Source organism: Chanos chanos, chromosome 15 (genome assembly GCF_902362185.1).
Source record: "Chanos chanos chromosome 15, fChaCha1.1, whole genome shotgun sequence".
In the NCBI taxonomy this organism is placed as follows: domain Eukaryota; kingdom Metazoa; phylum Chordata; class Actinopteri; order Gonorynchiformes; family Chanidae; genus Chanos; species Chanos chanos.
The window spans coordinates 4667447-4682446 of NC_044509.1; the positions used below are offsets into that span (position 1 = coordinate 4667447).

The 15000-nt window shown below is 39.2% G+C and overlaps 1 protein-coding gene across 1 annotated transcript in view; it reads left to right on the forward strand.

Moving 5' to 3' along the window:
- srrm3 (serine/arginine repetitive matrix 3) overlaps window positions 1-15000 on the forward strand; it is a 38913-nt gene that overhangs the window by 18393 nt on the left and 5520 nt on the right. The window contains exons 6-10 of the mRNA XM_030793136.1: window positions 2811-2846; window positions 3750-3800; window positions 4256-4366; window positions 8307-8487; window positions 14520-14815. Coding sequence (XP_030648996.1) covers window positions 2811-2846; window positions 3750-3800; window positions 4256-4366; window positions 8307-8487; window positions 14520-14815 — 675 coding nt within the window. The remainder of the gene's footprint in view (window positions 1-2810; window positions 2847-3749; window positions 3801-4255; window positions 4367-8306; window positions 8488-14519; window positions 14816-15000) is intronic.

Below are 15000 nucleotides of genomic sequence, written 5' to 3' on the forward strand. Positions count from 1 at the left end.
CTGCCATCCAGGCTGTGTGTGTGTGTGTGTGTGTGTGTGTGTGTGAGAGAGAGAGAGAGAGAGAGAGTGTGGAGTGGGTTGTGTGGGGGGCAAAGACAGACATTTTGTCTCTACTGTTTGTGTGTAAGATAAGGAATCCTGACCCACACACCTGCAAAGGTACAGTACTCGCACCACTCACCTGCTTGTCGGGTTGAAGTAGGAAGAAACGCTGTGGAAACATTCGAACCAGTTAGGAGGAAACCAGTCAAACCAGGGGCACAGGTGGTCAGAGTTTATTTACAAGTGCGTACAAGTACGCGAGTATCTGAACAAATAAGAAAGTCTCCAAGTCAGTTCTCATCCGCAGGTGGAATAAACACACTGCACACTTTAAAGGAATGAAACAGGAAACATTCAAATTTCATATGTTGTGCCAATTGTGTCAAAGCCCTGAACGTTCAGTTTCTTGTCTTTCAAACATTCACTCATAAATGTAACATACCTTGAGGTGAAGGTTAATACCACAGAGAAGACACAAAACCTTCGAGAACACGACTGTGACCTTGAACTGACCTCTAAATTAGCATTATGTAAGGACGTAGGGTAAGTCAAACTCGTGAGGGTTTGACCAGTTCTCTGAGGTACATCGTTTACTTCTCTATGTCAGGAAGAACAAGGTTGTCTGAATCAACATCCCTGAGTCAAAATTAATGGGAGATTGGAGGAGAGTGACCAAAAATCTTGTTGCCACGAGGGGTCCAGAACAGGGAGTGACAGCAGCATGGGGAAATTTGAGCAAACACCAACAAAGAGGCTGTACCACCTGAATCTTGTTTCTAGTCATTAGTTAAGCTAATGGCTACAAACAGAGATTGTTTGTACCTTGCTTGACCTTGAACTCACCTTGCCTCTGTATACCTATTGGTCCCTCTCCAGTTTCCAGTTTTGCTGTTTGTTGTGTTTTTCCTGAGTATAGTCTCTGTTTGCTTTGTACTTTGAGAAGCTTTTGGATTAATTTAGATTGAAGGGTTTTGTTTTGGTTTGGTTTTTTTTGGTTTACGAGGCGTGGGTCCTCTTTTACATACCTTGGTTGAATTTCAAAGGAAATGTTAGACTTGTACAGTAATGTAATGAAACTCATATGAGGGCAATTTCAACAGAAATTTGACTCAGTAGTAGGCTACTGAAAGTCCTCCACGTGGGGGGGAAGGAGTTGGTAGCAATTAGCAGGGGAAGATTTCTGCAGAAGCTCTATTCATAAGGCAGTGTGAGACAGTTGTAGCTGTGAAAGCCATTATAATTAAACAACATGCTACTTTGTATCTCTTTAATAAATGGAGAGGATTTCTGAGTTATGCGATAGTGTCTATGTTGACAAAATCAAGGTGTTAGTGATGTAGAGGTGTGACATGTTCTGGTAAGTGCTTCTCTCTCATAGGATCTCCATGTCCACCTGGACTTTTGTTTCATCTCTCTACGTACAGGTATAATCATTAAAATAGCCCGTTCACGACTATACAACTAATGAATACGAAAACCCTATACAGGTTGTCCTAGACTCACAGCAGGGTTCCGTTTCCGACAACCACTTAGGAAGCTAGAAACCCCTTCACATTGTATGAATCGCCAACAAGTCCAGACGTCGATAGACGTTATCACCAAATGTTGCCACTCAGAAATGACATATTAAGGTCAGTGGGACGGCTGTCGTAAGTCTGAGCGGTCGTAAGTCTCACTCGTCGTAAATTGAGGCCAAACTGTACCGTTGTGAGTTCCAGCAAAGTAACCCAGCAGGTTGATGCGTTCACATGATATTTCTAAATCTGGCCCGTTGAGTTTGAATTTAGGTATGCCTTCTCACAGTCTGTTCAGAGAGAGAGGGAAAGAGAGAGAGAGAGAGAGATAGAGAGGGAGAGAGGGAGTGAATGTGTGTGTGTGGGGGGGGTGGCAGTCTTTTGTAAAAGATGGCAGAAAATAAATGAGTTTGTGTGTACACTCTTCTGAAGGGCCCCTGGTTGATTCTCTCCTGTGAGAAAGGAACACATGAGCTGCTGCTGCTGCTGCTGCAGAATGCTTTTTCATCGGCCTGTGCGACTCTGACAGCTTTATTAGAGAATCTTTTTCTCTCTCTTTTTTTTTTTTTTCCCCCGTAGCCTTCTGCTTCGCCTCGCGGAACAAACATGACCAGACTGTGTGTTGCTTTAGCCACATGCCCTGCAGTGAGTAGACTGACCAAAAAAAGAGAGAGAGAGAGAGAGAGAGAGAGAGAGGGAAAAGAAAGAGGAGAAAAGAAAAAAAAAAAAGAAAAGAAAGAAGAGAGTATGATTTTAAGGCTCGGTCGTGATTATGACAGATCGCCATAGCAACAGGTTTTTTTTTTTTGGAACACACAAGGTCACTGAAAGACCCAATCAGTCACGCAGTAAGCGAGTCATTACAAGTCTCCACGGTCAAAGCGAGAAAGGTGCGTTCACATTGGAGTTCAACTGGACGCTTAGTTCATCTTTCAACTGCAAGACCCTACATGTGGCTTTTTTTTTTTTCCACTGTAGATTTTTTTTTTTGTATCAGTCAAAGTAGTGTACATTATACATTATTCATTCATGACCTTTTCCGTTCTGTAGGTTGGTTTATTCGGAACACATTATCTTTTGATGAGTCAGAACATTGTAGCTAGTCGCATGACTTGCAGTCCACAGCCAAGCACCAGTCTAGCGATCAGAGGTGGTCAGAGCAGTGTGAGAAATTCAGCCAGACTGGCTGTTGTTGCCGCGGTCAGTTTGATCTTAATGTTGGTGTTAATCTGAGGCTCCCTCTGTCTCTTTCAGATCCACTTCTGGCTCCAAGAGAAAGAGGAGACACAGGTTAGTTCACACCCTTCCCTGGAGACTTCTTTGTTCAACTGGTTGTCATGGCAACCTCCCTCAGGTTTTCTCTCTCTCTCTCTCTCTCTCTCTCTCTCTCTCTCTGTCTGTCTGTTGCGGTGTTCCTAAGTGGTGAACGAGAACTTAGGTAGTAAATATGAATTAAAGGTGGTCGTAAATTTTGACTCTGGGCTGCAGTGAAGTTAAATTAAAGCGGGACTTAACCTGGATTCTTAAAGACCAAAAGTAAAAAGGTTACGCTTTGTTTCACGGTCTGTGAGAACGAATGAATGTAAACAGTATTAACCAGAGCACATACTATTTGAAAAGGCCTCTCACCGAATACAAATGGGTGTCTGTTTCTCATAAACCCTGTGACATTTAAGAAAAACAAAACAAAACATTATTTAAGGATTTCATCGTTTGAAAAATGCACCACCTTTAAAATGCCTGTATATCAAATCTAATTAGATTTGAGTGCATTTTAGATCATTATAGAAAAAGAGTAATATGTATGAAAAATACAGTGAAATGAAAATCCACAGGTGATGTGTCTGGTACAGTCAAATGCCCAGGTCAGTTCCATAGTGAGCCCATACGTCAAACAGCAAACTCTGGCTTTAAGGCACGTCTGTAACTAACTCAATACAGATTGACTACTTGTTTCATTTATATTAACTCCAGCTTCAGTTTACGTTAACCAGTTTAACATTCTGTGTGAAGTGGCATCCAATTATGCTTTAAATTGTCTCTCTCTTCATTTTCGCACTGAATCACTGTCTCAATTTAAATTTAAACAACACGGTCTCAATGTTGTACTGCTATCATTAATATGTAGAATTTGAAATACGTTCCACAGGACGATTTTCTGTGTAGTTTAAGGTCGATAATAATGTGTTTCAGATCTGGGAGCCCAAAGAACAAATACAAAGACAAGAACAAACAGAGAAAAAGGTGAGTGTGTTTCTAAATACTCCAGATAACGCTGCATAAAGGGCATTTTACAAAATTATATTACTGTAAAAAAATATAGATATATATAGATATGTATACACACACACACACACACACACATATATGATTCGCTGTTAATGAAATTACTTTGAATATGGCAGGTTTCAAGAATGGTATCCCACCAGAGAGATGCCAAAGGCAACTGCTTACATTTAGAAAGGGATTATTGGATTATGCATGTGTGTGTATGTGTGTGTGTGTGTGTGTGTGTGTGTGTGCGTGTTTGTGTTTGTGTGTGTGTGTGTGTGTGTGTACACCTCCACCTGTGGGTGTGTACGCAAACGCGTTTTGTACGTGTCTGTTTCGTGTTCATCTGCATCTGTGTCTGCTTCGTGTTCATCTGCATGTGTGTGTGTGTGTGTGTGTGTGTGTGTGTGTGCGCACATCTCCTGCAGGTCCTCTGTGGATTCTCCCAGCAGGAGGTCCCACCACAGAGGCAGCTGTTGCAGCTCTCGTAGCGCTTCAGTCTCCTCTTCCGCCGCCAGCCTGTCCAAGTCCCCCAGCAGGTACCTCCACACAGTGATTTACTTCACCATGCCTCAGTGTACCATATGACGCCATGCTACACAGCATAACGCTCCATTACACACACACACACACACACACTGCGTTACACTGTATTATGCCACACTGTGTTTCATTAAGCTATGCAACAATTCACAACAAACACCGCGGTCTATTCTGTAGCTCCCATATCACTGCACATTTCATTTTAGCACATTCAGAGATACGGGCGGCATTTCAGTGCGGGTATCAGTTGCACCTGTCGGTTGCTGTTATGTTCGCGAGGCGTTATTGATTGGTTTGGGAAAAAGGGTTTTTGGTTTTTTTTCCTGTCTTTCTTTTTAATCATTATAACATTGGCAATGGGTACTTTTCTCCCCCTTTACTCAAATTACAGTGTCTAAGCGTAAATGTAAGTTCAGGCACACAGATGTTTTAACCAAGAACAAAAAACTGAAATGGACAGATGTTAAATGGACAGATGTTTCTTCTTTTTACTAGCCACGGCGTGCTCATCACGCAAGCTAGCTAGGCGACTAATTCAGATCTGTCCAACCACCAAAAACCATTTTGCAATTAACTATATATATATATGTATATATATCTCAATATATAATTATTTAATTCTTAAATATGCTATATATTGCATTGTTTTGTTAGTTTATTTATCGATGGACCTGCATTTATTTCAACAGCTAAGATTAACATTTACATGTGGTCTGGTGTTCTGCCTTTTTCTTACATCATTAAACAACACTGTATCATCCCTGCTTCACACCTCACAAGACTTTATTACTCCAGTCAAATCACAATATAATATCCCATTTATTTATCCAGTGTCTGTTTGATAGGGACAGATACATAAATATTGAGAGTCAGTAATCCAATGCAATGTATTGTTTGATTTATAGCTTATGCAAATTTCTAATGCTCCCTGCTGAGCATGTGTGAAAAATAGATACTTATGATTCTGTGATTAATGTAAATGTAGTTATGTAAATGTTATGCACTACTGTGGAACATTGTGAATGTCCCGTAACACCATTCAAAACTTCAAAACCAAAAAGTAGAAAGCAACAAAAAAAGACAGTATTACACAGTTATACTACACGTCGTATTACTATACTTAGAACATTACCCATGTCTGCTTGATTTAGTATAAAAACAGTTTTTGGACCTTCAAAATGGAATTTTAATTTACGGTAAAACCCTTCTGTTCATGGTCGTTTTTGAGATGTACAAGTGGTTTTGCAATAGGACGCCCTTTGGCAATTTCCTACCGCAGTATCCTTTGTGTCTCCATTACATGAATCTGAATTCATCTGTACTGCACCGCTCTGCTCCATACACTGCACTAAATTAAATAATTGAACAAACTGATAGATAGAGAAAACAGTTTGTGTTCGCCGGCGTGCTTCGAAAAACACTTTGAATACAAAAACAGGGATAAAATAACCAATTTAAATGATTAAGCTGACCCACAGGAGTAATACTGGTTAAATGGGAAAGTGATAAAAAAAAGAGGGAGTAAACAAACGAATAAAAGAAAGTACATCGATAAAACAAATCATCCAGAGAGAAAAATTTCAAAATCAAATTGAAAATTAAACAAGTGAAATTGTAGCTGTCTAATCCTACATCTGTATCATAATCCTATTCTGTAATCTTTATCACTACATAGCTATACGATTTGACATCATCTCTAAATGGATGCATCAAATCTTTCCCGTGTCTGTGTGTTTGTTGCGTATGACCAACTCAGTCATGTGTCAGTGTTGTTAATAAATTTAGACCTGAATGTCAAGAGCAGACACGGGTCAAAACTAGGGCTGTGTCTGAATTTTGTCAGTTGAGTTGAATTTGGCTGTTCAATACGAAGATTCGACTATTCGTTCCTCTTTTTTTTGGGGTCATAGACTATCTGGCGATCAGACAAATCCATTGGCATGAGTTTCAGTGATGATTTCGACCACATTAACATAATCAAATGCAACAGAGTCATGGGAACATGTTGTTGGGCATTTAAAAATCGATAAAAGACAGCTGCAGATGATGCAAGATTTGAACTGCGGCCTGTTTGAATTGCCGACATATAACGTCGGGCTACCATATGGATTTGTCGCAATAATAGGAAAGGCAGCACACACGTATTTCTGTTTAAATCGAGCACTTATAACCTTTTTTTTTTTTAAATTTCACTTTAAACATTAAAAACAATGTGTAAATGAATAAACAAATGAAACAGTTTAAAATAAATGTATGGCATTGCCCGCGATGAAATAACTGATGAAGTAGATGAGCCCTGGTCATCTTCACCACTGTACGTGGGACGGGCCTAACAGAGATATACAGAACACATATTTTAAATTAGCCTTGTAAATAGACTTATTGCCTGTATTATATGTGTAATAAATTAGCCTTGTAAATAGACTTATTGCCTGCATTATATGTGTAATAAATTAGCCTTGTAAATAGACTTATTGCCTACATTGCTTGTACAGTAAATCTGCCCAGATAATTGCAGAATGTCCGCCTGGCTATGCGATTTACCCGTTTCAAACGGTTTGCCATGTTTGATGTTGTTGAATGATAAGCGAATTCTTACATACAGAGCTTGCATTTTAACTTTGTTAGAGTTGTCCTTCAAAAGTTTGAAATGCCGCCATACTTTAGACTTCTTCTGAGACATGGTTATAGCCAGTCTAGTTTACCAACCACTCCACCTCAGGTTTCAGCTTCTCTCATCAGTTAACCACGACCAGCGCATGTTGGCACGTGGATTTTTTTTTTTCCTTTTAGCAAGCGCGCCGGCTAGCCCTGTTAGAATATACATTTTTTTGTTCTGATTCCCCTTATTTATAATTTCTCACTGAAATGTTAACTCTGTGCATTTTTCATAAGCTTCTGTCTGTTTTATCCTGTTATTGTAATGCACACTGACTGACAAAAAAGAACAAAAAACAAAAAGACAGCTCGACTCGAAGAATCTCAGTCGACTGATTGGTTTCAGAGTGCAGCCCTAGTCTAAACCACATCCAACATCTCCAAATGCACTGTTCTGTCTCCACTCTAAGACTGGCACAAACCTATCCACGTCAGCTCATCAATTACAGACGATTTATTATGGTTTAGCAACATACCGCACCTTCGAAATATAACACCGCTAAAGATTATTATCGTTTTCTCTCTGTGTTTAGACCTAAGGGAACGAAGATATGAAAAATCAGACGTCCGTATCCATCATTTCATTTCTCTAGCTCTGCATTTGAATGTAGAAACAATTCATGCACCCAAAAGCAATCAACATTTAGTCTAACCCCCCCCCCCCCCCCCCCCCCGCCAGAAAACCTTAAACCTTTTAAAAAAAAAACAAAAAACCTTAAGGGGTCAGCCAGCGAACACCCCCCCCCCCCCACCACCACCCCTTTCTCAGTTGGCTTCTGCTCTGTCGTAAGGGCATCATTCAGAAAAAGATAATATGTTCCTTTTATTGCAGTTGTGTAAATGGCTGTATCACACAGAGTGTTCATTTTCCACTGTCTTTATGATAAAGAGCGCTGCTCTCACGTCATTATCTCCATCAGAATGCCTGCTTCGCAATTAAGATCCTGTCATCATTAGCATCTCACACTGTTCCCTCTCTTTAATTTCCCTCCGTATCATCGTGTTATATTTCAGCGATACACACCCCCCCCCCCCCCCCCCCCGCCCCCTCCCCCATCCACTTTGTTTGAAACGGCACTCTAAATGATCTGAAGTGGGAGACGAGGCAAAATTCGACTGAAAACACCTTTCACGTCCTCTCTTCATCTTGCCGTTCTCGAATTCTCGCTCCAGGCGACGACAGCGCGTGAGCGCGTTTTGAAACGGTTCTCGGTAATCTCGGTCGTAACTCCCTCTTTCCCTTTTGTTTTTTTGTTTTTTACCCTTTTTTTTCTCCAGGTCTAACGTGAAGCACAGAGCAGATGGACGCAAGGTCTGTGAGACCCCCTCGAGTCACAGTCTGTCCCGCTCTCCCGGGCCCGGGCATCCCGCCGCGTGGCAGAACGGACATCACAGCGACCGCGTACGAAACGGCAAAGACAACGGACCGAACCACCCCCAAGGAGAGAAAGCTAACGATGTATGTAGTCTCCTCTAATTTGGCCTCTCCACCTCCTCCTCCTCTTTTTTCCCCACTCGCCTCCTACACTCCAATGAACTCTTCTTCACCGCCTCCTCGTACTGAATTAATTTTTCTTTTTTAATTCCTTCTTAATATATATGCATTGTGGGCTGACTTTGTCTCTTCGTTTTTTTTTGGGTTCTGTTTGTGAGTATTCTCATTCTCAAATGGTTCCTTGTTTGTTAGGATAAGTTTTTCTTAAATATAGATATCAACCCATTTGTCATAGCTATAAACCTGCTGTAGTGTGTCTCTCAATTTTTATTCATTCTAATGCTGTACTGACTTCACTTATACATTCTTGGAGAGAGAGAGAGAGAGAGAGAGAGAGAGGGATTGTAGGGGGCGTGTCTTTGAAGTGACATGGGATACAAAAAACTTTTCAAATGGCGATAAAAAAAAATAATTAACTAAGTTCATAACGCTGACTCATGACTAATGGTCCCATTTGCATACCTTTTATAATATTAAACTTGTACATCAGGCGATTTAGTCGCACAAGAGGTCTCTTAGTTTCCATAGAGATAAAGAACAATCTGGAATTTTACCTTAACTCAGCAATTATTTGCAGATGTGAAGATACATGATAAAACTGTATATTAGCATATGTCTTAGGCTGCAAATTTAATGAAATACTTTGAAAGAACCAGAGTCAACCAGAGTGTACCTGAACGTAGAGAGTTCTGAAGAACTTAAGTGTTTTTACCATGAAGGGTTTTTTTTTTGTATTCACCACGTTATCTAACTTCAGACATAAAGACAGCCATCTTAGATTGACTCGCACAATATCCAAGGCAGAGCTGACAGAGCAATTGAAGTATGCGACTCCTTGTTGTGACAAAACATTGATTTTTTTTACCAAGGCTGTAGTTCCACAAAGTTCCTCGGCTGTAAACCAAGCTTGAAGCCGGGGTCGTTTCGTCCGCACAGGATGGTGGTATCAATCAATCGATTAGGCTCGGTAGATTAAAATTTCAGTCACAGTCAGACGCTCCAGAGTAGGAAGTTTTAGTTAGATAAGGTTAGAGGATTGGCAAGAAACTTCCTTTGGCCTAAATATGTGCGCCTCAGACTCCAGTCTGATGTTATACTTCCAGAACTCAAGCTGGTAAAACTCTTCTTTTGATGGGTATAAGCGATGATTTGACTGACATTTTGGCGTTTTACGGTTTTTGTCTTTCTTTATTCATTCCCTCTAATATCTCTCCATAGATTGCTCATTGGAATGGTAAATTGTTTAATTGGACTTTTCTATGCTTGTTTGTTTGACAAAACAAAGGAATGTGTTAAACTGTTTTAAACTGTGAAGTTGAAGGAAAATCGCTATTGGACCATACAGTAACAATGTAGGTAATCTTTACTTGACAGAAATGAGTTTTGTGTGTCTGTTTGTCCAGTGTTACACTTTGAACCACAAATGACTACAACAAATAGAAGAGAAACCACACACAGTACCCATCATTAGTAACGTTACTGCCTCCGGCATCATGTGTGTTTAGGCATTACGGTATATCCCCACCTATGGAGACTGTTCGCCCCAAATTTTGGTACTTATCTTCTTCTTTGTGCTAGTTTGCATGCAATTCTTTGAGGAGGTTTCATATGCTCCCTCTCTCTCTCTCTCTCTCTCTCTCTCTCTCTCTCTCTGTTTTTCTGTCCCTCTCTATCTATCTGTCTCTCTCTCTGTTCACTGCTTGATTCATCTCTCACTTCTTTAATTTCTTCTTCTGTTGATTTAAGTGATCTCTTCCCATAAATGAATGCCCAAACTTTTCTGTCTCGTTTGTGTAAAAAGCACTCATGTTCTTTGGAACTGGACCAAGTAGGTTAAGTAGGTATGTGTATTAGTTTTTCTTGTCAATACAGTGAAAAATCACACACAGTCTATTCAGTAATACTGTAGCGTTTCCTGTCCTTCTGAGTGTATGAGAGACTTTGCAGCTAGCAGGTTTTCCAGTAAGGTTTTCCTTTTCTATTTGCTTCTTTTATTACTGTCATTCTGACCTGCATGTTGCCACTAGATGGCAGTGACACTTCTGTTAGACTTCTCCGTTATGTCAACTGTTTAGCTACTGCTCCAAATCGCGAGGGGGGTTCAGTGGGGGAGCTTTAGCGAGGTCATAAATGTTAGCCCAGAGTGTTAAGACAGTTTAAGCAAACCAGATACTTTATAATCTCATTGTTTTAAATCAGTCTGTTTGCCAAAAACAGGACATTTTGAGATTCATGACAGCTTTACATTACTTTTTTGAAAAACAGCGAAAAAAAAGTGCTTAGTTCATAGTTTGAACATAACAGGATTTAAAGATCTATGTCTATTCACAGGGATGTTCCCTTATATTGTGCATTTGGTTGCTGTTCCTCATTGTAGATTTGATTAGATTTTTCGTTTAGAAAATCCACTGCAGTTAGGGGTTTTGACTTTATATACATGACAATTCTGGTCTAGTTGTTTTCAGACAGTGGCAAAGAGGTATCTGCACCATAGCAAAGCCACAATGTCTTAATTAAACTAGGGTAACAAGCAACATTTAGTGTTGTCGTTATTCTAAAGGGACCCAAGCCATTTGGAACCACCTCACATCAGAACTAATTACTTAGAACTTATCCATAACCGACAGTGTCCTAAACAAAATGGATGAAATGTTTTCCGTTTCAAGGTGACCTTTCCTCCCTCTCCTTTAAAGACATTTTCCAGACATTTGACACTTACTTCAAGCAGAGAAGGTCCTAAAAGGATACATTTAAAACAGAGAACGTTTAAAGAACGTTTGTAAATTGTTACGGAAAGCCGAAAGGGTCAAAATCATGACCGCGAAAGAAAAAAAAAAAAAAAGAAAAAAAAAAAAGGCAAAATGTGACTGGGGTCCCTTTTTAAATGTGCTGACTCTAGATGTCCATCCTAGCAGTGACTGCCCTCCATCCAACACCACCCTTCCCCACCCATCCATCCATCCATCCATCCATCCACCCATCCATCCGTGTTGTGTGTTGCTCACCTCTCCGTGTTTCCTGACACGCTATCCTCTCATTGGTCAGAGCCTGCATGCTCGCTCTCACTTCCTGTTTTCTGTAGTAGGTCTACTTGTACTATGGATTTCATTTTGTCTTTCGTTTAACTCCTTATCCAAATACACCTTTTTTTATCCTTTTCCCTTTTCAATATAACCATGGCTGCACATATGTCCAAGCGAAAAAGACAGCAGGTCGTGTAGATTCTAGTTGTTTGGGTTTCGTTTTTTTTTTTGTTTTTTTTTTTCCGTCTGTCTCTTTAGTTCCTTTTGTTTGTTGTTGGGTTTTTTCTCTCTCTCTTTTTTTTTTGGGGGGGGTTTGCTTTTTAGTTTGTTTACTGGTTGTTGTTTTTTTTTTTTTTAATTCTGATCTTACAGGATTCATTACATAGAATTAATGACATAGACTTAATTAGAAATTAATTACAAACTAAAAAAAACTCATTGTCTTTTTCCCATTTCGCTGCGGAGACTTTGCTTTTTTTCCCCCCCTTTTTTTTTTTTCTTTTTTCTTCCTTTCTTTTTTCTGTTGATATTGCATACGTGTCACTGATTGAAATGGAAGGTAGGTAATATTCTGCCTACGCACGTGGTTTTCATACAGATCAGAATGTGAAAGAGCACCCTAGCTTGACCTCAATGTTTCTCTCTCTTTTCTCTCTCTTTCTCTCTCTTTCATTTATGGAAAACAAAAAAAAAAAAAAAAATTAAGAAACCACTTTGGCGGATTCTTTTTATTTTTTTTTTTTCAACATTTTTTAATTCAGCTTTTATTATTATTATTTTTTTGTTTTGTTTTGGTTTGGTTTTAGCAAAAGAATTATTAAATTACCTTCGAGACTTTTTTTTTTTGTTTGTCTGGTTTTTTTTGTCTTCCAATCTCTCTTCCTGTCTTTGCTTTCATACTGAAGTACACTCCCCTGCCCTGACGGATCATCTCTGGTTCACGTTTCTCTCTTCTGTTTTTTTTTTTGGGGTAGAAATGCCTTCATGTCTGTGCCGCTTCCCTTTGTCCCCTGGTGAAATGGTTCATTTGTCCTCTGAGTTTATCGCCTCTTTCTTTTCATTCCTTTTCTCTTCTGTTCTGTTCTTTTTCTTTTCTTTTCTTTTGGAGGGCTGTTTTTTTCGGCAACCTTCTTCATCTGCAGTGGGGTCGTTTGTCTGCTCTTAGCCCTCCTGTTGGGCGTTTTGTTTTTAATTGTTATTATCTGGTTTTGGGGAGTTTTTTTTGTTGGTGCAAATGTGGTGATTAAGCTATGAATCTTGATTTTTACTGATGACTGACTGATGTCCTATTTACATGAAAAACTTCTAAGCAGAAGCAAGAAGCAAGATGTAAGAGAGCCAAAGCTAAATTCAAAAACTGTAATATGGATCATATGGCTTCAAGTAAGGGTTAACTAACCATGATTACTCCATTCTGATTGGCTGGCGATTAGTTGTATGCCAGATGTCTGTTTAGAAGGAATTTTTTATACAGGATGAATCAGATAAACAAAAAATCCTGTTCTTTTTTTTTCTTTTCTTCTCTTTTTTTTTTTACTGTAGATTCTTCAAAACATTCACTGAATCCCTAGCACCCTATATACAGATTCTAATGAATGTTCACACCTACCATGATCTTCAAGTAGAATTAATAAAATTGTGCTTAAAATGGTCTCCAAATTAGTTTAACATTTATGTATCAGAAGATGGACAAAAAGCTAATCAGCAAAAAGAGGATATACCACAAACATAAACTAAATCTTATCTACAAATCTTATCTTTCATTTTCAGACTTCTATATATCAGTGAGAAGGAATGTGAGACATTACACAGGTTCTAGAATTGACCCCACACTCTTAGAGTGTGTGTGTGTTTGTATCACAGCCCACCATATGAACTTAACTTGTTTTGTTTACATTATTATTATTATTATTATTTACTTACAATGTGTCCTCTTTTCCTTTTTCTTTTCTTTTCTTTCTTTCTTTTTCGTTTTTTGTTTGGCTTTGATTTCTATGCATTGACTTCATGTTTCACTACCAGGGAAGGGTGTTATGTCTTTTTCTCTTGAATAATTTTTGTGAAACTCTAATGATGCACTTATATTGCCCCGCTTCTCCCCCTCTTTTCATACCTTACCTACTAAAGGAAGGAAAACCACTTTATTGGTAAGTGGATGAGAACCAAAAGGGAGTACCAAAAAAAAAAAAAAAGAGTAACCATTATAAAAAAAGAAAATAAATAACTAAAAAAAAAAAAAAACAGAAAGGAAAAAGGGTCGCAGTTCACATCTCAAGCAAAAATGTTCTGCAGGAAAAAAAAAAAATCCACAAACAGAGAAAAAAAAAATTTATTGAGTAGAAGACAATTTGTTTTTTCCTGATGATTTTCGATTGAGTCTATAATTGTGAATCTTTTGGGTTTTTTTGGTTTGTTTTGTTCTTTCCATTTCTGTGATGTTCCGTCAAGTTGTCTATTTTTTTTTTCTAGTTTTTTTTTTTTGTTTTATTTCACCTTTTTTTTTTTTGTTTGTTTCGTAGCCATTTCTAAATACATGAAGAAGTCCTCTTTTTCCGCCTTCTCTCTTCATTCTCTTCTTCTCTCTATCCCTCTCTCGCTCCTCAACTTATTCATTTCCTTTTCTATCTCTTCTTTTTTGTTTTTTTTGTTTTTTTGTTTTTTTGTTTCTTCTTTATGGAATTATGATTTTTTGACTCATTATGGTTTTGCATGCCCAGTTCTGCATGCGCTGCACCATAGAGGACTGTCTATACGCCATTTTGAGCAAAACTGTAGCTTTTCTTCTTCTAGATATTGACCCTTTGTGGCACCATAGCTCCCACTCACACTGCTGGAACTGTTCTAATATACACCTGTTTGTGTTTTTGATTTTTTTTTTCCTTTTGATTTTTTTTTTTTTTTTTTACTTTCTTTGCTTTTTCTTTTGTTTGTTTTTGTTTTTGTTTGTTTTTTTTGGTTTGTATTTATCTACAGAAGCTCCGTGCGTTGGCTCAGTTCTCTCCCGACGGACAGACGCATCCTTCACTGCACGTGAGGGACGCTAAACAACACAGCGCCCCCTGCAGGAGTCCTGAGGGGGGAGGCGCCCAGGCGGGAGAGGCCACGTACGGGGACGAGAGGCAGCATGGCGCGGGGAGGCGCCTGTCGGAGGCGTCGGGGAGACGCGACGGCGGGCACCAGACCCGCGGGAAAAGCTCTCACTCCCCAGAACACAGCAGCGACTCCCAGCACGACCCGGCCCCCAAAGCCAAGAGCACCCATCAGAAAAAGTAAGACGATGACCTCAACCCTTAAAAACGTGTTTAAATCAGTTTAAATCAGTTCTGAATGTAAGCATTGAACTATGAATCAGGTTTGGTTTTGCTAAAAACGGTTCAGAATGTAATTGAGCTAGGAGGGATAAAGTTGACTGTTTGGTAAGTGCTGGGTTGCTGAATTAATATTAAAATGTGTT